General features: G+C 39.2%; 1 protein-coding gene across 1 annotated transcript in view; it reads left to right on the top strand.

The window, feature by feature from the left end:
• Positions 1-26,555, top strand: part of LOC127198736 (mucin-16-like) — a 234,353-nt gene that overhangs the window by 169,777 nt on the left and 38,021 nt on the right. The window contains 18 exon segments of the mRNA XM_051156780.1: positions 4,790-4,962; positions 5,093-5,128; positions 5,943-6,064; positions 7,261-7,328; positions 8,769-8,941; positions 10,572-10,711; positions 12,503-12,688; positions 12,782-12,849; positions 14,048-14,220; positions 15,469-15,504; positions 17,647-17,771; positions 17,864-17,931; positions 20,286-20,458; positions 22,227-22,262; positions 23,637-23,702; positions 24,421-24,542; positions 24,632-24,690; positions 24,819-24,991. Coding sequence (XP_051012737.1) covers positions 4,790-4,962; positions 5,093-5,128; positions 5,943-6,064; positions 7,261-7,328; positions 8,769-8,941; positions 10,572-10,711; positions 12,503-12,688; positions 12,782-12,849; positions 14,048-14,220; positions 15,469-15,504; positions 17,647-17,771; positions 17,864-17,931; positions 20,286-20,458; positions 22,227-22,262; positions 23,637-23,702; positions 24,421-24,542; positions 24,632-24,690; positions 24,819-24,991 — 1,997 coding nt within the window.

Raw genomic sequence — 26,555 nt, 5'->3', positions numbered from 1 at the left:
TCCATTATCTAAATGTACTATATTTTTCATGTTCATTCATCTGTTTGTCAACATCTAAGCTATTTTCAATTTATGGCTACTATGAATAAACAGCATGCATGAGCAAATGTGTCTGTAGAAGGTCTTTGGATATATGCCTAAGAACAGCATAGCTGAATCATGAAGTCAATTTATTACCAGCTTCCTGGAAAACCAACACACTGATTTCCATAATGGCTGTACAAGTTTTCACAGCAGCAATAAGTGAATGTTTTCCTTACCCCACACTCTCAACAATATGAATAGTCATTGTTTTTTTTTTTTTTTAATTGATTTTGGCCATTCTGTCTGGTGAAAGATGTAGTTTTCATTAGCATTATTAATTTATGTATGTTGAATTACTGCATCTCTGAGATGAAGTCTACTTGATCACGTTGGATAATCCTTCTGATGTGTCCTTCAATTTGGTTTGGAAGTATTTTATTGAGGATTTTTTTTTCATCTATGTTAATAAGGGAATTGGTCTGTAATTCTTTTTCTTAAAGAAAGTCTGGTAGAATTCTGGTCCTGGTCTTGAGATTTCATTTTATTTATTTATTTATTTATTTATTTATTTATTTATTTATTTGTTGGTTGGTTGGGAGACCTTTAATTCTTGCTTTTATTTCACTAGTGGTTGTGGGTTGAGTCTGTTTATATTACCTGTTATTTAACTGTGATGTGTGTTATATATATCAAGATATTTATCCATTTCTTTTAGATTTTCCAATTTTATGAATTACAGCTTTTTAAAGTATGTCCTTGTGATTATCTGGTATTCCTAATTTTCTATTATGATGCCCCTATTTTGTCTATAATTTCATTAATTTGGATCTTCTCTTTCCATTTTTTATTTAATTTGGCTAAGGGTTTGTGTATCTTAATTATTTTCTCAAAAACCCATCTCAGCCTCTTTGATTCTTTGTATTGTTTTCTATTTATTTATATTTGTTTCAATCTTATTTATTTCATATATCAGTTTCATTATTTATTTGCATTTACTCCTTTTAGGTATCATTTCTTCTTTGTGTTATAGAGTTTTCTTGTGTGTCATTAAGTTGCTAATATGAGATCTTGGCTAAATTTTTATGTGGGCACTAAGTGCTCTGAACTTGCTTCTTAACACCAAATTCATTGTGTCCTATAAATTAAGGTATGTTGTGTTTTCCATTTCATTCAATTGTAAAGAGTTTTAAATTTTCTTCTTAAATTTCTGTTTTACCCATTTTTCATTCAGTAGTGAGTTATTCATTTTCCAACAATTTGTGAACTTCCTGATGTTTCTATTGTTGTTGATATCCAGCAGTAAACCAGGGTAGTCAGATAAGATTCAGGGTGTTATTTCAATTTTCTCATATCTATTGAGACTTGCTTTATGTCTAAGTGGTCAATTTTGTAGAAAGTTCCATAAGCTGTTGAGAAGGAGCTATATTCTTTTGTGTCTGGCTGATATATTCTATAAATAGCTACTGGTTCCATTTTATTTATAATGTTAAAGTCCAGCACTTCTTGGCTTAATTTTTGTCTAAATGACCTGTCTATAGGCAAGAATGGGGCATTCAAGTCACCCATTATGACTGTATGAGTGTCATTGTGTGGTTTTAGATACATTAGTTTTTCTCTTATGAATTTGGCTGCCCTTGTGTTTGGTTCATAAATTTTTAGAATTAAAATGTCCTCTTGGTGGAGTTTTTACCAAGATTTTTGGTGAGTACATACTTGGTGAATGTGTGTCATTCCTTATCCCTTCTGATTCTGTTTTCTAGTCAAATGTGTTAGTCCATGTCTTTTTATTGGAGAATTAAGAGCATTAGTATTGAGAGTTACCAATGAACAGTATTTATTCATTCCTTTAATTTGTTTCTATCATGTGGAGTTTTCCTCCCTGTTTAGATTCACTGGTCTGAGATTATTTATTCCTTGTTCCTTTGGGGGGGATAATTAACTTTTTTTTAATTGATTTTTTTCCTTCTGGCACATTATTTGGAGCTTGTTTTGTGGGTAGGTAGATACAACCTAAATGTGATTTTATTACGGACTGCTTTGTTTCTCCATCTACTGTCATTGGGTTTAGTAGTTTGGGCTAGCATCTGAAGTCTCAAGGAGTTTTTTTTAGAATATTTCCAGAATCTTTTTGGCTTTTAGAGTCTCCATTGAGAAGTCAAGTGTAATTTTACTAGGTGTGCATATATATAAACTTGGTCTTTTTCTGTTACAGATTTTAATATTCTTTGTTCTATAGGTTTAGTGTTTTATTATGTGTCATGAGAGATTTCTTTTTCTTTTTTGGGGGCTTGTCTATTTGGTGTTCTGTATACTTATTGTGCTTGGAGAGACACCACCTTCTTTAAGTTAGGGAATTTTCCTCAATGGTTCTGTTGAAAATATTATCTGTATCTTTGATTTGAATTTTTTTCTCCTCCCTCTATTCCTGTTATTCATAAATGTGGTCTTTTCATAGTGTCCCACGGGGTGTGGCTTGGTTGGTAGAAGGCTTGCCCATCATGCATTAAGTCTAGGGTTTGATCTGTAACTTGACATGTTGCTACATGCCTGCAATCCTAGGACTCAGAAGGTTTTGGCAGAAGAATCAGATGTTCAAGGCCATCTTTACATGTGTAATGAATTTCTGACATGAGACACTGTCTTTAAGAATATACACAAAAATTAAATTTGTCTTACATCTTTCTCCCACAGTGCTGATGTAACCAGGGAAACAATCACCCTGCACTCCTAGTCTGGAGTTCTAGAAATTTTTTTCCTTCCATCTTGAACACCTACTGTGTATCATGCTCTCTTTTTTGATTTCTAAAAACTTAATGGATACTTAAATAATCTCATTCACTGTATCAACATGTTAAGTAACAGTTTTGATAATTATATTTGTAGTATTCATACCAGTTATTGCATTACACACTATCGGAGCTATTCCATGTAATTTACTTACAGGTTACCCAGGTTCTCTAGAGTAACAGAACTAATTGAATGACTTTATTAAAAGAGTCTTTATTAGATATGTTTACATGATGCATGCTGACAAGTCTAACAATGACTGTCTTCACACAGGAGAGAGTAATAATACAGTAGCTATGAGTGCTCTGTGAGAACACAGTAACTTTGAGGCTAGGTATGTCAACAGACCCAATGCTGTACTTAAGGCTTGGAGAACTCCGAAAAAGCCTATGGCCTTCAGTCCATGTTGTTAGCGCAAAGAAATAAGATTCGAATGTCAGTGGCAGCACTTCAGGGAAGCAACAGAGTAGACGCACTCACTATTGGTTTGTAAAGATGGGGGCAAGAAAAGCATCATTGCTCTTTCCATGAAGGCTTTTATATCTAGATTACTGCCAGAAGGTATAGACCACTCTGGAATAGGCTCTCACCTTCTCTGATAATCCTTCCAGGATTTACACTACAGACCAGCCCAGAGGACTGTCTCTTAGTTGATCCCAGAATCAAGCAAGTTGACACCAGGATCAGCTATCACAACTAAGGCTCACAAATTTCAGCTATGGCATACACGCCAGCAATCAACATATTATCTTATTATTACTGTTTTTATGTTATTTTTTAAAAGACTTACTTTTATTTTATGTGTTATGAGTGTTTTCCTGAATTCATGTCTGTATACTACCTGTGTACAAGGTGTCCAAGGAAGTCAGAATAGGGTACTGAAGTTACAGGCTGCTGTGAGATGCCATGTGGGTGCTGGAAATTGAACCTGAGGCCTCTAAGAGATTAATAAGTGCCATTAATAACTGAGCCATCTCTCCAATCTCTGCTGTTTTGTGTATTTAATTTTTTTGAGGAATCATACAGATATAGAGTGTTTTCTTGTCCTACACATCTTGCACTTTCCTGTCCAGCTCACCTCATATGTCCCCCAGCACACATCCTGCCCAGCTTTATGTCCTCGTCCTTTACTTTATGCCTCTGTGTCCAGTTAGTGCTGTTCATACATATATAGATGTGGGGCCACACACTGAACATGAGCTAGTAGCCACATCATCAAAGAAAAACCAGTTCCTCCTTTAACCACCATCAACTACCAGTAGTGCCTCAGCTAGTGATGGGGCCTTGTAATGTCCTCCGCATCCATACTAGAGTTGTGACTGGCTTGATTTTATGTGGGTTAAAAAACTGATAACATCACAATGCCCATTTTATAAATAGGAAACTGAAACCCACAAAGACTATTGAAGAATTTGGAGATAAGGAAAGTACAGGAATTAAGGAGTAAATGAGAGATTACAGATCATGCCTAGAGACAGATACATGATGTCTAGCAAATCTCGAGAAAAAAAGAAAAACACATGAAAAAAAAAAGCCTAGAAAAAGATAGAGTGCATGCAAAGAAATACTCAGCTGCAAGCAAAAGGTAGAGAGGTGAACTAAAATTGAACAGGCTTTAGTCAGAATAAAGATCATGTGAAGACATGGGGAGTGTCTTCATTCATCAGCTTTGAGGGACCTATGAAAGGGTCTTATCAAACATCTAGGATGATTTTGCTTTAGAAGGAGAATCAGTTGCCACAATGTTCTAAAGTTTTGTACATTTTTCTCATAATGCTGTCTGGAGAACCTCATTCATTGCATCCCATTTTCTCCATTCCTGCATGCATGCAGTAACTAAGAAAAGTGAAGTAGCCACCAGAAAGTTGATATCTGCTTTGTTACCTCTTTACCAGTATTTTCTGTCATGTTCTCGGGACCACAGCATCTCTTACTAGTCAGTCCGCGCATTGCTATCTTCTCTATCTCACCTTTCCAGGCCAAAGAATCATGGTGAGGCCACCAGAGTCGACATGGTCTGCACTTACCACCCAAACTCCACAGGCCCTGGTCTGGGAAGAGAGCAGCTATACTGGGAGCTAGAACAGCTCACTCACAACATTACTCAACTGGGTCACTACATCCTGGACCAGAATAGTCTCTATGTCAATGGTAAGTTGTAGTCATCTGAACTTTATTGTAGCAAAACCCAAATTGTCCCCGTCAAGGAATATCCTTTATTCCTTCTCAATAGATACTTCCCAAATCTCCTTACTAGCCTTCATTTGGTTTCTCACTGCAGGTTATACACAGAAGATTGCAGGTACCAGCCCCAGCAGTGAGTATTAAACCACCAAAATCCCCCACATTACAGTTTGGAAGAAGCACCAGGCCCTGACCATATATTCAGCTTTAAAATAAAAGGAAGGAGTCAAGTACATAGGCTAGGAAGTCCTTGCAAGCATAGCTCACTGTAGTTGAAATGTTACCAAATTATAGTTTGGTGAATGAGTGAAAGAAATTAGTGAATACTTTTAAAAAATATAAAAGAGACCTCAGTGATGGCATCTCCTTTTAAGCTCTGTAACTTCTCATTTCTTTCTTGTGTATGTGGGGTTGGGGGTTGAGTAGTATGCATGTGCAAATGGATTCATTTAGGTTCACTTGCATACATTTACATGTAGGTATAGGCCAGTGGCTGACCTGGTGTGTCTTCCTTTATTATTCTTTACTGTATTTTTGAGACAGGGTCTCTCATTAAACTGGAGTCACATGTTCAGCCAGGCTAGGCTTCAGGAGTCCATCTGTCTTCATCTTCCCAGTGCCAGGATTGCAAGTATATGCCACCATGTCCAGCTTTTTCTATGTGTCCTGGGGTACTGAACTGAGGTCCTCATGCTTGCAGAACAAGTAGTCTTTCAATCTTTCCCACTGAGCCATCTCCTACATTTTCCCTTCCTGACCTCCAGCACAGGATGGTCTAGCACTGCTGCTTACAATTAAGTAAGCCAAGGATGTTCACTCATTGTTTTACTCTCTAGTGAGATGTTGCCCGAGTCAGGACTATGGCTTCAGACTCTACCTGCTCTATGTTGATTGCTAGCCATGACTCGACTGAAAGCTTCTTTTCTCCTTTCCCCCTACAGCTATAGAATCACCACCGTTGGTGATATTTACCCTCAACTTTACCATCACCAACCTGTTTTACAAGAAGGACATGCAGACCCCAGGCTCCAAGAAGTTTAACGCTACAGAAAAGATTCTGCAAGTCCTGGCAAGTCCTGTTTATTTTACTTCAGCTCTATTCACTGCATTCCAACCCTGTAGCCTCTCTATTTCCATCTACCTTTATCTGCTGCCCATCCACAGCCTGCTAAGCAAACTCCATCACCACACATTTCTCTCCAGAACTGTCTCCTCTCTTGTGGAATTAATGTTATGTAATATTGATTCATATAATTACTAAGGCATATGTAAAAGGAATTAATTATTCTACTAATATTAATTAATGTTGGTTATTAATATGGTGGCAATTATCCCTTATCCTTCTATTTAAAAAAAATAAAGATACAGAAACCTGTTATATTTATTATATGCCTTAAAACTTTGGAGCTGGGCAGATATTAACCCTCTAAGCTATCTGGTCTGCTTACCAGCCAAAATCCCCATAAACACTTGCATTTCCCATCATGCCATCATGCCAGTCCTCAGTACAAGATGCCTTAGGCCATGTCTCCTGGTTACCCCATGGCAACCTGCTTTTTTCTTCCTCTTTCTCTCTCCTTATAGTCCTCTTGTCACCCAAAAAGTCTGAAAACCTTCGCTCTGCCTATTTTACTTCGGCCCAGCCCTGGCTGTATGTAACTTTATTAGCCAATCAGGGATAATTTGGGAGGCAAAGTTCATACGATGTCAATTTGGATATGTGAGAATTTGCTCATAAAACAGTAAGAATCTTGAGATGGCAAGCAATTAACATTTTAATACATGGTAGCTCCATGTCAACCCCAACATCTCTTGGCCCAAATATCCTTCTCCAATCCCCTTCCACATCCTGCCCATTAAATTCCATCTCCAAACCTCTCTGATTAGCCTGCTGTTCATCCTAATTTCAGTTTCTCTACCTTTATGATCCCACATATCCATCTTCAGCTCTGCCTTCCTCATTCTAGATAAATTCTTGTCTGACCCCAGCTCTGCATCTCAAGCACTCCTCTTCAGGCACTGCCCCTGTTCTTCACCTACATCTAGTGTACTCCAGGCCCAGCCACCTATCTCCATACCCATAGGCTCTCCAGACTCATGCCAACTTATCCTGGGTCCTGCCTTCCTACATTGCTTTATTCCAATGAGGTTCTACTTATGCCTACCAACACTCTGTTCCACTAATGGAAGATCACTCTCCCAAAGGATACATGTTCCCTTCTGGTCCCCTTTGTCACTGCTTCACCTCTACTCTCTTTTCTACAGCTTGGACCCTTGTTCAAGAACACCAGTATAGGCCATTTGTACAATGGATGCAGACTGATTTTGCTCAGGTGAGGCCTTTAAATGTCAACCCAGGGCTGCCTCTGTGATTTCAGGTGGAAGAAGAGGGGAGTGATGGTAGAAGGAGAACCACTGAAACACTGTTAGATAATTGCATAATAATACATAATACTATATTTATTAGTTCTAAAATATTGAAGATGGTATAGTGAGTTAAAAGCACCTACTTCTCTTCTAAAAGGCCCAACTTTGGTTGTCATCACCCATAGGAAATTCACAACCACCTGTAAGAGTTCCAGCAGATCTGATACCCTCTTCTGGTCTCTGTGGGTACGCAGACATGTTTATGCATATGTGCACATACATATACATACACACGCACTAATATAATAGTTTAGTTTAAAATTTAAATAATAGTAAATAAAACAAAATATTAAAACAAAAAGCAGAATAATTGTACATCTCCAGTTGCTTCCTTTTTATATCCTGACACCACCTGTTTTTTTTTTTTTTTAAATGAGCTAGTTCTCCTGTGTACATGCTATGAGGATGCAGATTTCAATCTCAAAATTTGATGACATTTGTCATTTACATTGCCAGCTCTTTTCACTCCGAGCTTGTACAGGGAGCTCCTGTCTCAGTTGTATAGGGTATGGTGTACCTTGGTGGTAGAGAACTTGCCTACTATGCTTGATGCCCTGGGTCAATTTCTATCACCACAAAAAATGTTTTTGAAGAGCAAAATTCCTAACCTAAATACTTTATTAATTTCTTATTATTTCATGTGTATGGATGCATTGCCTTCAATGAATGAGTGTGTGTGTGTGTGTGTGTGCATGTGTGTGTGTGTGTGTGTGTGTGTGTGTGCACGCACACATGCAGATGTTCCTGTGTGGGTGCATATTTACATGTGTGTATGGAGGACAAAGGACAGTCTTATTGTCTTACTTCTGAGCATGCATCTATTTTTTAATTAAAAATTTCTTTTTGAGATAGAGACTTTTACAAGCCTGTAACTTATACCAAGTAGACCAGTTTAGCAAGGTTACCTGGCTTACCAGTGAGATCCAGGATATTCCTATGTACACTTCTTTGGTTCTGGTATTATGAGTGTATGCCTCCCTTCCAAGCTATTTGTTTATTTATTTCAGGTATTTCAAACAGGGTTTCTCTGAGTAGCCTTGGCTGTCCTTGAGGATGACCTCGAACTCATAGAGAACCATCTGCCTCTGCTTCCCCAAGTGCTGGGATTACAGGTGTGCACCACCACACCTGGCTCTTCTTAGCTTTATAAAAAACAGGTTCCAGAAATCAAACTCAGCACCTTGTAAGCACTTTTTCAATTAAGCTATCTCTCTACTTCTATTTATGGGTATTTCAGAGATGATACATTTTTTACTTTCCAGCCTTTCTACTACATTTATCTGGAAATATCAAATAAATGACATTTCTGGATAAATGATTATCACTTTTATTCCCTCTCTCTTCAGTCCCAGGAAAGACGAAGAAGCCACTGGAGTGGACACAGTTTGCACTTACTACCGTGACCACACAGGTCATGAGCTGGCCACAGAGCAACTCTACTTGGAGCTGAACAAACTGACCTATGATTTCACTCAACTGGGCCCCTATACGTTGGATCAGGACAGTCTCTATGTTAATGGTGAGGGGATGAGTATTAGTCAGTTCTCTTGTTGCTTTAGCAAAACATCTAAGATACACAACTTAAGGAAGGGAGAGTTAATTTTGGCTAAGGGCATGAGAAAAGATTTAGTCCTTCATGGCACAGAAAGAAGGCATGGAGAGAGAGAGAGGAGTGCTGGTTTTCACTTTACTTTCTTCTTCTTATTCACTCCAGGGCTTACAGCCATGGGATGGTACTACCCATATTCAGGGAGGGTCTTCCCTGCTCAGTTAAGCCCATCCAGAACTGCATTCACTGACATGTACAGGAGGTGTATCTCTTAGATTGTTCCAAATCACATAAAACCAACAGTCAAGATTAAGCATACCAGGCTGCTCAGCAAGCCGTGTATAATTTTTATCTCCTTTCTGTCTGGTTCCTCTACTTTTATTCCTCTATTGGAGAAGCTTATAACCACCAGATCTTAGTTATTACCTCCAGCATTGAGTATGATGAGGTTTCAGATATCTGAAAATTTGAAAATTTCTACCATATACAACCCAGACTTTTAGAAGTGGAAGTGTCTGTGAACCTTCTGTCTCTCCATCTCACTCCCACTCAACATTCAACCTTGAGTGAGCAGAGATCTATTCCCTGCTATTTGCCCAGATACAGGCACTTCCTCTGGAAAATACCAAAAAATGGAGTTCCAACAGCCATAGAGAGTGCTTTCTTCCTAGTTTTATGCTAGGATCTCCTACTTCAACATAAAGGGTCATGTTTGAATGTGGCTTTCTTTTTCCTGCCTGGATGAGCAATGAGACAAAAATCTCTCCATCTAGCTTAAACTTTTATATGGGCCCAATACAAGAGTTAACAAAGCCTATTTTCTTCTGGAACTACGAAGTGGAATTCGATCCCTTAAATATGAGAGTTTTGCCTTTCTTCTGCTTCTTTTACATATGTATATGTGTGGTGTTCATGTAAGTGGGTGCATGTGTATGTGATATTGCATGAACATATGTACGTACATGCACATGGAGGCATGGAGCTAAAATCAAGTGTCTTCTTCTTCTTTGAGTTCTCCCCACCTTAGATACTGGGGCAGAGGTCTCTTGCTGAACCTTGAGTTCTTTGTTTTGGTTAGTCTGACTAGCCAGCTTTCTACAGGGATTACCTATCTTGCCTCCAACACACTAAGATTAGAGGCAGCCTGGCACACCTGGCATACCCACCTACCTTTTTGTTATATGGGTTCAAGAGATCTGAATCCAGTCAAGTGCTTTACCAATTTAAATATCTATCCTCACTCTTCACATCCTTTTACTAAATCTTAGCTGTGGATAGTCTAGTCTTGAGTAGACGCTCTCTCCAATTGTAAAGCTGCCTTCTAATTTTGTCATTTTTTTTTTCATATTTGCTTCAAATCAGTGACTTTTTAAGCCAAGTTCAGATAACTGGAGGGCTAGAACAGTATATGCTTTCTAGGTCCAATGTATGCTGTAAACACTGTTGTAAGTAAAATGGGAAATAACATCTTTCTGAAGACAGGCATAGAAACTGTAATCTAGTAATTTGAAATGTTCTGTGGCAAAGCTTAGTTCATGCTAATAGTTGCATTTTGGTGGTAATCTTGTTCTTTCCTCATCATCTTCCCATGTTTCTACAGGTTACACACATTCAGTATCAGATGCCATCCTTAACAGTGAGTATTGCAGACTCCTGCAGGTCACTGGCTGCCTCCTTTCTCCTAAAACAGAAGACATGCTGAATGAGCCAACCTGCTCTTCTATTATCCACTTTCAATGGGTAGAAGTTCAAGAAGGTTCATAGAAATGTAGACTGAGATGGGGGTGGTAAGAGTCACCCATGCTTCCCCAAAGCACACAACCCAAGGGTGATACTAAATTCCAAGAAATAGATGCTATAAAGGGAAACACAGATTTTTGGATATATTCGCCTACGCTGCTGTCATTTCTTAAGGTTATATTACAATTTGTATTTCATTCCTTATCTTGTTTTGTTTTGTTTCGTTTTGTTTTGTTTTTGTGTCAACACCTGTGACTACCATGTCCTTCTCAGCTTCCTCCCTGGCTCTGTCCTCTATGAACAATTCCACAGGTAAGATGCAATACAGGCTCTTATTGGTACCACTAAGGTAAGTGTACCATTTCTTCTCTCAATGCTCATCTACCTTTCCAGTAAAGATATTATTTGTTGTTATTCAATATAGTTAACTAAAGGTCCATATTATGATTCCAGTCACTATCACATTAAGAGTTTTTGACCATTGGTCTACTTAATTCCTAGATATTACTCAGGTCTCTTTGACCACAAATTTAGTTATCTTTTTTTCTGTTACTATGATAAAATAGTCTGATCAAAGCAACCCTAAGAAGGAAGAGGGGAAGGAAGTTAGAAAGGAAGGAAAGAAGAAAGGGCTTATATGTTTTCAGTTTAGGATGCAATACATCATAGAGTTAAAGCACCAGGAACTTGAAACATTTGGCCTCATCACGTTCACATTTGGAAAACAGAATCACAAACACATGCATGCCAGTGCTCAGTCCTTTTCTCCATTTTATACAGTACAGGAATGGTCCTGCTCATGATTAAAATCTGGTTTTACACATTCATTGATATAATCAAGAATCTCCTTAGGTATTTTAAGAAACCCAACTCCCAGGTGATTCTCAAGCCTATCAACTTGACCATTAATAGCATCACAATCACTTATCCTGAAGATATAATTGTCCTCTAAATTTAATCATTCTTCTCATAATTACCAAAAAAAGAAACAGAGTTACAACTTTCACCCCTCCTCTCATTCACCTCCTGCATCCAGTGGTCACCAAACCTCATCTCTTGTCCCATTAGGAGTTCTCTCAAACCTTTTCTTTCTCCATATCTATATCACTCAGACTTTATTGAGATCAGCATATTTCTGTTAGTCAAACTGCAGTACCCTTGATTATGATTATAGCTTCCTAATGTCTTCCACATAGCAGCTATAAGTATTCTTGATGACACATTTGTTTCCATAAAATTTTCTTCTTATATAACATTTGAGTGATTCCATTTGTTCTATAAGTAACATCCAAATGTTTTATTACTTAATGATTTCATTTCTGTAATAAGCTTAGAGGATCCTGCCATTTTCACACCTTCACTTCTCTCTGGCCATAGTGAAGTAATATTAAATTCCATTAATACACCATAATCTATTTCCTGCATTCTATTCTTGCAAACAATTCCTATTGTTTAGCTTCTAGCAACTTTTAGGCATGATTTTCCTCACATTTGAAATAATGCTTTTCTCCAAAGAGCCTTTCTTAGTACCTGGTTGGATCACTCTCATGATTATCCTTCCAGCCCTCCTATTGGGCTCTCCTGAAGTGTAATAGTTTGGTAACTTCCATGGTTCTTATATTAGCAGATGATGCCCTATTCATCTTTGGACCTAAAGAGTTTATTACAGAACCTTTCACATACTAATCATCCCATGATGAATGAAGAAAGCTTCAAATTCTAATGTTTTAGCAGGTTCAGAATATCCCCTGCTTAAATTTTTAATAGTTCAACAATGTCATATAGAATTAGAATCAGCTTTGGTCCTTACCATTTCTAAATAGATCTATCTCTATCTTCCCTACTCCTAAAGGCAATGGTAGTATCATGGTACCCGTCACTCTCAACTTCACTATAACCAACTTGCACTATAAGGAGGAGATGGGACACCCAGATACCTTGAAGTTTGCCTCTACTAAGTGGATCTTACATTACTGGGTGAGTTATTCCAGTATGCCTCCAACTCTACCTTACAACTCCCTGGGAAGGTCCCATCTAGGATTTGTGCTAACTGCGTTTATTTTCCATCAGCTTGACAATTTGCTCAACAAGACAAGCATTGCACCACTCTACTCTGGATGTACGTTGGCTTCACTCAGGTGAGACTCCCAGGGTGGAGTGGACTGTTGTGAAACAACCAGCAGAGATCATGCACTTCTCACATCACATTTTAGCACTAGCACTTTCTTCCCATCCAAATTGTGTTTAGGTTGAGCAGTTAGTAACTTACTAATAGGAACTGTTTAGTGTAGAAAACTCATGTGATATTCTAATTAAAATGAGGATTCTCTTAGAAGAACTGAATATCCTATGTACAATATAAGTAAAATATTTTATGAAGGATTGGGGAGATGTGTCATTTGGTAAAATGCTTCTCATAGAAACAAGAAAAGCTAAATCCAACCCCAAGAGGAAACACTAACAAAAAAAAAGCTGGGTATGTTTTTGAGCATTTGGGGCATTGAAATCAGGGGGCAGAAGGGAGAAAGCTAAAGATCATGAAGAGGGTAGGGGTTAGTTATAAAGTTTAAAAGTGAGTCTCCATATTAACCCTATTAGTAATCTGGCAAACAAGAGAGACTCTGATTCAGAAACACGAGAGAAGTGACTCCTAAAATAGGCAGATCACTGGGAGTTCAGGCTAACCTAATTGGTAAGCCTCAGGTTTCAATGAATGACCCTATCTCAAAACAATAAAAAAGAACAGGGAAAATAATGCAGGATTCAAGTCTGGCAAAATAACTTAGTGGGAAAAATATTTACTGTACAAGCTTGATGACCTGAGTTTGATTCCTAGAACCAACATACAATGCCAGATGTGGTGGCATGCATCAGTAATCCCCACACTCCTAAAATGAGGTTGGAAAGTAGACACCCAGAAGTATCCCCTAGAGCTTGACAGCCAGCTCTCCTGGGGTAGGTAGTATGTAGAAGCAAGAGAGTTCTTCATTCAACAATGTGAAAGAGCTGACTCCTAAAAGGTGTCCACATATGCAGTGTTGCCTGCTTGAGCCCAGTCACACACATTTTGTGTGTGTGTGTGTGTGTGTGTGTGTGTGTGTGTGTGTGTATGTGCGCACGTGCGTGCATGCACCCCACCTTAAGAGGTACACACACACACACACACACACACACACACACACACACAAGAGATGATGGAGATTCACTTTTAAACTTTACAACTACTCCCTAAGTCCCTTCAAGATCTTCATTTTCTTCCTTTTGCTCCCTGCTTTCAATGCCCCAAATGCTCAAGAACTGACTTCACTGTGACAATCTCTCATGTCTTTCTGACAGGTCTGAAAATGATAGAGCAGCCACAGGAGTGGATATCATCTGTACCTTCCACTCTAACCCCATGAGTTTTGGGTTAAACCAAAATCAGCTGTTTTGGGAGTTGAGCCATGTGACCCATGGCATTACTCGTCTGGGCCCTTATACACTGGACCAGAACAGTCTTTACATCAATGGTAAGAATCTATGTTTAAACACCTTCAGCAAATTGACTGGATACAAAATTAACTCAAAAAAGTCTGTAGCCTTCCTATACACAAATGACAAGCTTGCAGAGGAAGAAATTAGGAAAACCACACCCTTCACATTAGCCACAAGCAATATAAAATATCTAGGAGTTACTCTAACTAAGCAAGTGAAGGACTTGTTGGAAAAAAATTTCAAAACTCTCAAGAAAGAGATTGAAGATGACCTGAGAAGGTGGAATGATCTTTCTTGCTCATGGATCGGGAGAATTAACATAGTAAAAATGGCCATCCTACCAAAAGCAATCTACAGATTCAATGCAATCCCTATCAAAATACCTACACAATTTTTAAAAAAGACTTTGAAAGTTCAATTCTGAACTTCATATGGAAAAACAAAAAACCCAGAAGAGCTAAAACAATCTTGTACAATAAAAGGTGTTCCGGAGGAATCTCCATACCTGATCTCAAACTGTACTATAAAGCAATAGTAATTAAAACAGCATGGTACTGGCACAGCAACAGGCTGGTTGATCAGTGGAATCGAATCGAAGACCCAGATATGAATCCACACACATATGGTCACTTGATTTTTGACAAAGAAGCCAAATCCATTCAATGGAAAAAGGATAGCATCTTCAACAAATGGTGCTGGTCTAACTGGAGGTCTATGTGTAAAAAAATGCAACTGGACCCATATTTGTCACTTTGCACAAAACTCAAATCCAAGTGGATTAAAGACCTCAACATAAAACCAGAGACACTTAGAGGAAAAGTGGGGAAGAGCCTGGAACATATTAAATAAATAGCTCAATCAATAGTTTACTTAAAAAAAAAAAAAAAAAAAAACCTATGTTTAAACCACTTGGAGTCTTAGGCTTTACTAAAGTACTGATCAGTTAATCCCTCTTTTTAGAACGACCCTTATCCCACTTTCCCTTCCTTTTGTGTCTGGATTTGGAGACATTTATGGAGATGTGCCTTGCATGTGTAGGGATCTGGGTACCATCAGCACTAGCCAGTTCCACTTCTCAGTTTTTTGGCTAAGAACAAGTATAAAGCCTTCACAGCAACAATGAGTAGCTCTACCTGCCTTCAGTTCATTGCCTAGTTGGTTGTCACCTCCATGAACATTCATTTCCTGTCTCTTTACCTCTGCTGTTACCCCCAAAGACTCCACATTTTTCCCTTAATCCTTGCTATCCATCCATAAGGCCCCCATATTTTCTTTCTGTGCAGGTTACAGATTTGGAGCTGCAGTGCCAACTACCACCTGTGAGTATTTCTGACTGACTGTCATTGTCCAGGGACCTTCAAAGTAGTGCTTCTTACCAAAAGCCTTTTTCGGTCATTGGTTAGATTTTATAGTCATCTACTCCTCGGTTTCACTTCACTGGGCAAGACTATGCCCTATTCATCTTTGAACACATGGAGGCTATTACAAAATTTTAAATACACACATAATGCATGTTACTTGGAAGAATGAAGAAAGGAGGGTCTTAATGACTTAGGAGTTCTAGAATAGCCCTTGTTTCTTTTTAAAATATATTTTATTAACTTATTAATATTACATTTCAATTGTTTTCCCATCCCTTGTATCCTCCCATTCCTCCCTCCCTCCCATTTTCCCTTTACTCCCCTCCTCTATGGCTGTAACTGAGGGGGACCTCCTCCCCCTGTATATGCTTATAGGGTATCAAGTCTCTCCTTGGTAGCCTGCTATCCTTCCTCTGAGTGCCACCAGGCATCCCCATCCAGGGTAGCCCTTGTTTCTGATCCTGTTAATTTCACAGAGTCCCATGGTTAGGTCAGGAAGGAGATTTGCTCACTTCTTTGTTCTAGGATGGGTGTTTCTCTCTTCATTTGATACTCAATCAGTGGTTCTATGGTGGCACCAATCACTCTCAACTTCACCATTACCAACACCTCCCACACACATCCGTCAGTGAGAGAAACAATATCTGTCTCATCTTGCTTCTTGGGTGAGGAAGACATTGACACAGACACCATCTCCTTCCCATTAACTCTTGTATGGGTTCCAGTTTAGTTCTCCCACAAAGCTGACTTTGTTGTCTTTAAGAGATAAACTGAAGCCAGGAGTGGTAGCACACGTCTGTAATCCCAGCACTCTGAGAGGCAGAGGCAGGCAGATGTCTGTGAGCTTGAGGCCAGTTTAGTCTACAAAGTGAGTCCAGGACAGCTAAGGCCACACAGAGAGACTGTATTTCAGAAAAATAAACAAACAGGCTGAGGCACAATAACGTTTTTTTCTTTGAAAAAATTTATTTGAGCAAATAATAATTTTGTGAAGTGGGAAAAAACAAATCAAAAGTAGTTCAGATCTTCCACAGGAAAGCAATGAGGGAAGCAATTGCAGATATGTTAATTTTAAAAAGCTGAGAAAGTACTTGAATACTTGTAAGCATATATTATATAGTTCTTATTTGGTTGGTCCTAACCCCCTTGTTGAAAGTTACTGGATGATTTCTGGTTGATTAAGATGGTTTCATTTTGTTTTTCTTTCTTTTCTTTTTGATTTTTCTGTGCCCCCTTTCACTGCATATTTTATATGGGATTGGCCTAGAATAAAGAGTGAAAAGAATAAGGTAAAAGAGAGGTGAAAGGAGGGACAGCAAGACATGGAGGAGGGCTGGGAGAAAGAGAAAGGGTAATAGAAGAAAGAGGAGGCAAAACAGAAAGAAGGTGGGGAATGGGAGAGGAGAAGCGTGTGGAGGAGACAGAAAGGGATTGAAAGTGAATAGAATGCAAGTGGTCTTGATGAGACTTGATAGGCTTGGGTCAGTTGGTAGGGAATGAGGGGTCCCCCTTTCAGAGGACTAGGGGAGAGGGGAAAAGAAACTGAATGAGAGAGAGACATGAGAGAGGACAAAGGAAGAGGAAGAAAGAGGGGGAAAGGAGGAACAGAGTGACAGAAAAAGGGAACAGTGGAACCAGAAGAGACAAAGAAGGAGAGGGAGAAAGGAAGAGAGAAACAAGTAGATGGTGAAGGAAAGTAGAAGTGGAAAGGAAGTAAGGGAGAAATTAGCAAAGGTGGCAAAGGAGAGAGAGAGAGAGAGAGAGAGAGAGAGAGAGAGAGAGAGAGAGAGAGAGAGAGAGAGAAACAGACATTAGAAGTCACCAATCCTGCTTAAGCAGTTATATGAACCTTTCCCACCACAAAACGAAAGACCTCTGTCTTTACTGAAGCTGCCTACAGGGAAGGTGGGAGGGTGGAAATGTTCTATCAGGATTTCCCACATCATGAGCACCGTTCGCTGCCATCTACAGCTCCTTACATTAACAAGACATCCACAGATTTACTGACTTACTCACTATAAGGCACATTAATCCCCCCCATCCCCATCTATCTACCATCTTGTCAGCTTTAGTTTTCTCTCTTTCTGTCTATCCAAACAGCTGGCAAAATCAGTGAGGAAACATTCACAGTGAACTTCACCATCAACAACCTGCGCTACTCAGCTGACATGGGCCAGGTTGGCTCCCCCAAGTTCAACATCACAGATACACTCATGCAGCACCTGGTGAGCTACCTGCTTCCCTTCAGGCCCACCCATCTCCCTCCTAATGGGGAAGCCTGCCTCTAACCAACTCTGCCTTCCTTCTTTCTCTACAGCTCAGCCCTTTGTTTAAGAGGAGCAGCCTTGGTCCCCTATATACAGGCTGTAGAGTGGACAGTCTAAGGTGAGACATATTTTCCACTTCCAGCTCCCCTCACCTCCACTACCTACCCATTATCCAATTTGAAAGGACTTGGAGTTGTCATGATCGAGACTCTTAGGATTAAAGTGTTTTGTCTTTTACTGATTTTATGACAATTTAATATTTTACAGCAATTGGATATGTGCATATAATGTCCCAGGAATGAGCTCACGGCATGGCTTAACAGTAGAGTACCTTCCTCGAGTCCACCAGTGATTGACCTGGGGAATAGCTTGGCTTAAAACACTTACTAAGAATGTACAAGACCCCAGTTTTGATGCCAGCATCATACAAATATTAAATTGCTATGAGATTTTTAAAAATCTCAAGGATGGGTGTAGTGGTGCAATCCTTTATTCCCAGAATATGGGACAAATAGGCAGATATCTCTGAGTTTGAGGCCAACCTAGTCTATATAGTGAGTTCCAGGACAGTCTAAACTATATAGTGAGAACCTGTCTCAAAACAAAACAAAACAAAACAAAACAATTAAAAATAGCCTGGCTGACTGAGTAGTGAGCTTCAGGAGACCTTCTTCCCAGTGCCGGGATTACAATATTCGATCACACTGGACTATTTTTTAGTGCAGTAGAAAAATCAAAATTGTCTTATTCCTGCCCTTATGAATTCTGCATTCTAAAAATAAAAATGGGACAGACAGCACATGATTTCCCAGAGGGTGTGACAGTATGAAAATTAGAAGAAAATAGTCTGTGAAGTTCAGGAAAGCCTGGTTTAATCATAAAACACTGGAGGAGGAATGGGAATAAAAAGAGGGAAAAGGAGGGGAAGGAAGAGAGGAAAAGAGGAAGATGAAGAGAGAAGAATGTTATATGATACTATTATTGAAGATATATGAATGAAAATCTATTCACCCCAGAAAAGGAAATGACGCTAGATCAAAGACACTGTATAACTGAAGTCCAACTTGGTGAAGCAATGGCTTTATGGGGTAATTTAGGAGTGTATTCAAGGAGTTACTTATAGAATTATGGACAACTCAAAGGCGGTCATGTTATTGCACGCTCAGCCCAACATGGATTCATGAAAGCTTTCACACTGGAGCTCTTTGTAGAACAAGAAAGTGACTCAGGAGATTGGGCCATCTCCTTTCTTCAGCACTCCTTACTGCTTCCATAACTTTAGGGAGAGAGGAGTATTGCGACTCTGATACATTTCAGAGGATTTCTGATACATCTGCAATCTTTATTTTGGTTTTACTGAGGTTCCCTTTAAGACTTTAAAATCTAAAATTTTGCCTAAAAATGGACACACTTAGATGCAGGCAGAGTTGACAGCTGAACTCTGCCAAGACAGGGCAAGCAAGTCTTCAATAGTTCCTGCCTCGTGAATAAATCTGGCAGAGATATTGGGCTAGAAGGCCTAACATGAGGCCTTCTAGCCTGACTATTCAGGCAGAAAAATGTCTCAGTCATTTTATCATTTTGTAAGCTGCCTACCTGCACTACCAGTTCACTCAGGTATTTATGTTTTATTCATTCTCAAGTCTCTGAGGGGGATTGAAGACCAGATAGTTTAGTTTTACAATCAAGTTTAGTTGGTTAAGGGATAAGATCTTTTTAGATCAAGATAAAGGATTTAATTTAATAGAGATGAGATATGATAGATATTGAATTTCATTCACAAATTTAGACCCAACAAGACAGGAAAGATGTTTACTTCAAGTTTGACAAATGCAAATAGCCAAATCCCTATGAATGTAAGCTTTATATAACTCATGATTGTCTCATGGTTCTCCTTGCTATATGTGGTTTGTTTTATTCATGTGTAGTAAAATAAATGTATATGTTTAAAAACTTTAGGTCTATAATGAGCTTCTAAGCTGAATAGAATGTTTCAACTACAAAGAAATTGCTACAAAACAGAGAAAAGGAAGGGAGGACAAAAAAGAGAATGAAGACTATGTAGGAGAGGGGACAAAGAAAGAGAAGAAGAGGGTGAAACATAAAAAGAGCAAGAAAGGAAAGAGAAAGAAATGGAGATGAGATAAGAAAAGAGAAAGAGAAGAGGAGGAGAAAAGGAAAAGGAAGAAGAGAATAATAGGAAAAAGGTGAGGGAGAAAGAGAGAGGTGAAGAGGGAGAAAAGTAGAGGAAGAGAAGGAGATAAAACCAAAGGAAGGATGCAAAGAGGGAAGCTTCTAGGCACAAGTAACTACAGGTGTGGAGATCCTAATTTGAGAAAGTGAGAGCACAAAGCAGCAAATAGCATCAACAAAATGATACTGTGGGTTATGAGTTGTGTAGAGTGACCACAGATAAAGAGGTAGCAGGTGGTCTGAATCTGCTCACTGTGTACCTCTTCCTCCCCAACTCAGGTCAGTGAAGAATGGTGCGCAGACACAGGTAGATGTCCTTTGTACATACCACCATCTTTCCAACAGTCTGGGACTGCCTGCCAAGCCAATTTTCTATGACCTAAGCTGGCAGACGCATGGAATCACCCGGCTGGGTCCTTACTCCCTGGATAAAGATAGCCTTTTCATCAATGGTGAGCACTTTCCATCCTCTCCTCCCTGTGCTCCTGCATACTGCAAAGGTTTCCAATTACCAGTTCTGTAGGGAGATATTTGGGATTCAAATCCAGGCTCTCATAGGAAAACCCTACCTATGCTCCAAAAGACTACTTCTTGCCAACTTGACTCTCCAACTTGAGAGTGTCTAATCTAAGACATAAGCCTTCTTATCATGGCCAACATGATGCTTCAGACAATTATTTTACAAAGCAATCTTTGTTGGAGAAATCAAGACAGTACATTTGTCTCAAGCCTTGGTTTTTTTTTTTTTCCTCTCACCTTTTGATTAACTTTTCTCTTGTATTGTTCTCTTATATAAGGAAATAAAGTAGGCTTCAGTGTAGTTAATGGCCTAATCTTCAGACACTACATGTCAGCACAAAACCAAGAGAGGACAGATTTTAAGAGGTATGCCCTGTATGACATTTTAAAAGGCAAGACATAGCCATGGAAAAACTGGTCAAAATAATTTCCTCTTTCACCTTCCTTCCCTGCCTATACTTTCCCTCTCTCCCACCTTCCTCCTCTCCCTTCCACCTTTCCTTTCCTCCCACCCTTCCTTTTTCTCTTCCTGCCATTCTCTGTCATCCCTACTCCTCCTTCCTCCTCTGTCCCTTTCCCTTCCAAACCTTGCCCTCTCCTCTCCTTCCCAACAGGGAACTAGTGCTTGGAAACTCACACTTAAGTATCACCATTGACCCTGTAGTGGTTATAGTTTTCATTACCATGAGCAAATAACTGAGAAAATTGACTTAAAAGAAGAAAAGGCTTATTTTACTTTACTTGAATTCAAGGAAATCAATTTCATCGTGAAAAAGGGGGAGGTGCCTGGTTCACATAACACCAATAGTCAGGGAAGAGAGACAGGTAAATTCAAGTCCTCCTATGCTTTTTCCTGTGTATTTAGTTACAGCCTGTGATATGGAGCATCTTTCTACCATATAGAAGAGATCTTTTTACCATAACTCAGCCTAGAAACTCTCTCACAGACATGCTCAGACATTTGTTTCCTAGGTAATTCTAGGTCCAGTAAGATTGACAGCCAACATTAACACTTACATTCAAGAATGGAAGGGAAGAAACAACACGGACTCCCATCACTCTCATTTTAACAAGGAGAAAAATGGAAGCAAAGACGGTGAAAGGAATATATGCCCACTTTGATATCCTGGCTTACACCCATCCCTTCAATTTTGTCACTGAAGAAACTTGTTTTGCATCCACCTTCATAAATTTTAAATGTGTCACTTGCTGTCTAGTCAACATTTACCAAAATCTATTATAAACAATATTTTATTCCTGGAATCAGAAGCAAGTAATTCTCATGTGTGCCTTTTCCCTGTCTAAACTGCAGTGCAGTGCAGATTTCTTGTTCGTTACTATGGGCTTCATTTGGAAATAAGGTATATACATAATAAGTGCTTAGTAAACAATAACTGGATGAATAGGGGTAGATTAAAAGAAAAGACAATGGTGTGGATAACTGCATACACGTGGCGGGGGTGAGGTATATAAGCATAAACCTATTTTTGGATTCCCAGTATTGACTAGTTTAGAAGAGTTAGCTCTGATTGAAATAACAAGAAACCGCTCATGATGACATTTAAATCAGATCTGTGCACATGAGTAGACGTTCAGTAAGTATATACAAGTAATGTATCAAAATGGGGCCCTATATGGACCAAGGCATGGCATATAGGATCACTCTGCCCCTTCCACTTATGTATGGCTTTTGTTTCCTAGGTTACAATGAACCTGGTCCAGATGTACCTCCTACAAGTATGTTTCTCTATCACTAAGCTTTTTGGCCTATGTATGTCTCATTCACAAAAAAAAAAGCATGCTTCAGCACAAACCAGCCTGCAAGAGAGGCTAAGGTCTTAGTAGATGAATACTATTGAGTCCTTGGCGTCGCTTTTGTGTCTTCATACCTAGCATTGGATTTCTCAATTTTTCATACCTCTTTGGGTTAAAGGAAGAAATTTGAACAAGAGCTACATGGCAGAGGGCAGATGTGACTGTGTAGCTTATCTTTCTCATTAACAAAAGCTACTGGTGCCCCAGTAGGAACGTCGTTCTCAGGTTCTATATTATGACTACTTAAATGGTTTGGAGTTTTTTTTTTTAATTTTTTTTCTTTTTAAAATTTTTTTATTAATTTATTCTTGTTACATCTCAATGGTTATCCCATCCCTTGTATCCACCCATTCTTCCCTCCCTCCCATTTTCCCCTTATTCCCCTCCCCTATGACTGTTCCTGTGGGGTTTTTTTCTTAATCTCTTTTTAAAATCAGTAACTTGTTTGGCTATCTTTCCAACTATCTATTCTTTCATTTTCGGTAGACATTCCTCTTCTCTGATACCACATTTCATCTGCCCATCCATCCATTCATCCATCTACACATTTTGTTGTTCATCACACTGTAATGTTTTCATTCTTTTCCACCTCTATATCTAGTCATCCACTTATCTGTCTATTATTTCTGTCTTTTTTTGTTTGTTCTTCATTTTTCTCTATCCATTTGCCTATCCATCCACCTTCACATCCATATGTATACTTACCATTATATATGTATATGCTTCTATCCATGAACCCATGCATTCTCCCATATAGCCACACAACTTCTTCTGTCTGAATCTCTCTTTGACCCTTATATACTCTGTATTCCTTTCACTATACATCTATGTGTTTTTCCAGCCACCCTCAGAACAACCTGACCACCCATCTATCTATATGCCCATTCATCTACCTACTTTCTTATTACACATTCACACTCTACATCTGTCCAGTTATCTGCCTATGGTCAAACCTTTTCATTTACTTGCACTTCTTTCTTTCTTTGCTTCAGCTCTTCAGAATCTTTATTTTCATTCTTCTTGAATTCTGTTTTGATCTATCATTTATACATTATCCTTTACAATTACCACTTCTATTTTCTGTATTCACCTTCACCTGTGCTCCTTGATCAGTCTCTCTCCTTTTACCATCCTTCCATTCTTATTAATTTAATTCACAGGTTTTTCTCGGTCCTCCACTCACATGATGGCTCTTTCCTTTACTTTTGTGGATGATTGCTCTGACTTGAACCAATGCTATGATGGCTTCCCTGTTGGGAAACTCTGTCCATGCCAGATACCATGCTTTTTCCACAGCTCCAGAGCCTGCCACCACCATCTTGCCCTCCCCATCAACATCTCTGCAGCCAGAGTCCAACACAGGTATTTAGCAGACCATTTTGCTTTTACTTTTACTTGGCAAGAGCCCCTTGTCGTACAACTCCAACAGTTGCCACATGAGAGATAGGAAGCTTAAGATGTGAAAAGACCAGTGTCTCAAAAATCAGACTAATAATTAAGTTAGATGCCTGATCTCATGCAAGCACAATGTTTGTGAGGTAGGCAGATGTTAATAATACAATGAGGGGGTTTCAGAGGGAGATACAGCTGGCATAATAGAGAGGAAAGCTTTATGGAGAAAAATCCCTCTATACTGGCACAGTACTCCTAAAATGAGTAGGAATGGTTCCAATAAATGGGGAATGAAGTATGCATGGAAGGGAAATTACATTTGCAATGACTCAGTAGTCAGAAATAGTATGTACATGCAGATAATTGATTGGACCTTGGTTTGCATGAAGAATAAGGCTTATCACAGAAAGGATAGTTAGTGGAGACTGAAGGTCATAAAAACCAGATTAGAATGAACTTCAGTGCTAAATTAAGAAACCTCAGCTTGGAAAAATGAGCATATGAATCAGTGGGTAAAGTGTTTGCACACAAATGTGAAGAAAAAAGTTCAAATTCCCAGCACCTGTATAAGTGTTGGATAGTCATGACAGACCATGTGGCAGATAACATGATCTAATCAGAGCAGTCTTCCAGTCTTGGCCCAAGTAAACACTCAGCTAGAAGCACTTACCCTACTGTCATCCCGCAGCTATGTGGCACCACCTGGAAACCTTCACAATCAACTTCACCATCTCTAACCTTCCATATTCAGCAGACATGATCAGTGGCTCTACCATATTCAACTCCACTGAGAATGTTCTACAACACCTGGTAAGACCCTCATCCTGAAACCCTCACTGCTGGAACTGAGTTTACCTTCATTCTCCACTCAACAGCTTACTCTCTTTTTTTCTCCACAGCTTGCACCCTTGTTCCAAAATGACTCCTTCAACTCAAGTTGCAGACTGACCTCCCTCAGGTGAGTCCATTTCCATATAATTAGACAAGAATAATTATCCTTTCTTTTGATCTTGTGCTGTCTTTACTTCTTTGGAGTTTCCATCTACATTAGGACCTCCCTTGAATCTGTGCCCCTTTCTCTTCAAGGCCTGAGAAAAATGGAACATTCACAGGTGTCATTACCACCTGCACCTACCAGCATGACACTGCACATCCTGGAATGGACACACAGAATCTGTACTTAGAACTGAGCCATCTGACACATGGGGCCACCCAGCTGGGAAACTATACTCTGGAAGAGCATAGCCTCTATGTGAATGGTGAGAATAGTCTGTGGTTTGCTATTTGGTATCCTCAGGTGTCCTTTATTTTCTCTATACTCCCTAATATTCCTAGTGGTCTTTGTGTAGACCAGTTGTTTTTACAATCTTGGTTTCTGTACAAATGATTAAATAAGCACAAACAAAATGCATAGCAGGGTAAGATTGTCTCTCACACTGTGGACAATGTCATGAAGGTGAGACATGTAAATGCTGGCCTTCTGCTCACTATCTTTTTATCCATCCACAAAACTAGGCCATAGGACAGTGTTGCATAGAGTTAGGGTGTGCCATTCCTCCAGGGTAAACTCAATCTATGAACCCTTCACCATCTCAGAAATTATCCCCTTGGTGATACTAAATTGTCAAATTGACTGTTCATAGTAACCATCATACCCCATGGGGTGTGCACAATATCTTAGATCTTCATTACTCCCTTTTGGCAAAGAAAGAAATTAAAGCTCCAGGCATGAAAGGGACCTGCATACACTTAGAAGATGTGAAGGTTGTAGCTGATCTGAGTCTTGGTGTTCTGAGTTTATATCTTCTCCTTGTCCTTTGGCCATTGAAGAGACCTGTGTATGGTTTCTCTCTCAAAAAAAAAAAAAATCACAATTTTATACCTAATTTTGTATTGTCATTATTTACAACGTAAATACTAAAAGGCAGACCTTATTCCTGGCACCAGAGATGATTAAATTGTATTTGCCCCTCACCCACATGTAATCTGTAGTGAGGCACAGCCCATTTTATTCAGTACTCTTTAAATTTACATGGAATAAGACAAATAGGAAATAATGATATACATATTATATATATGTATTCCATATATATTTTTATACCGGGAAATAGGTGGTAGGTAATGGTATCAAAGAGAATATAGCTTTGAGGATTGATACATGAACATAAGTCTTATGAACGATGAAAGGCTCTTTCTGGGAGCAAGCTAGCGAGCTGTTAGGGAAGGATTGGGTCAAGGACTTTTTCCTCATGATAATATTTAAGTAAGATCCTAGAACATTATCAGATAAATAATAAGGATGGGAGAATGGCAAAGCAGAAGGATCCAGAGGGTCCTAGAAACCTACAAGTAGAACATTATGATAGGCAGATTTGGGCCCAGGGGTCCCGCTCAAACTAAGTCACCAGCCAAGGACAATACTTTAAACTTTAAACCCCTACCCAGATCTAGCCAATGGTCAGAACACTCTCCACACTTGAGTGGAGAGTGGGATATGACTTTCTCATGTACTCTGGTGCCTCACATTTGACCATGTCCCCTGGAGGGGGAGACCTGGTGGCACTCAGAGGAAGAATAGCAGGTTACCGAGAAGAGACTTGAAACCCTATGAGCATATACAGGAGGAGGTCCCCTTCAGGAACAGTCATAGGGGAGGGGAATAAGGGGAAAAGGGGAGGGAGGGAAGAATGGGAGGACACAAGGGATAGGATAACCATTGAGATGTAACAAGAATAAATTAATAATAAAAAATTTAAAAAAAATAAGGACTCACAAGAATGTATATCCATTTTCCACATGGAATGCAACAAGATACATGGGATC

The sequence above is a fragment of the Acomys russatus genome, chromosome 14 (assembly GCF_903995435.1).
Source record: "Acomys russatus chromosome 14, mAcoRus1.1, whole genome shotgun sequence".
Taxonomy (NCBI): Eukaryota; Metazoa; Chordata; class Mammalia; order Rodentia; family Muridae; genus Acomys; species Acomys russatus.
The sequence above is the reverse complement of the archived record's forward strand: the minus strand, read 5'-3'. Positions and strand labels throughout refer to the sequence as shown.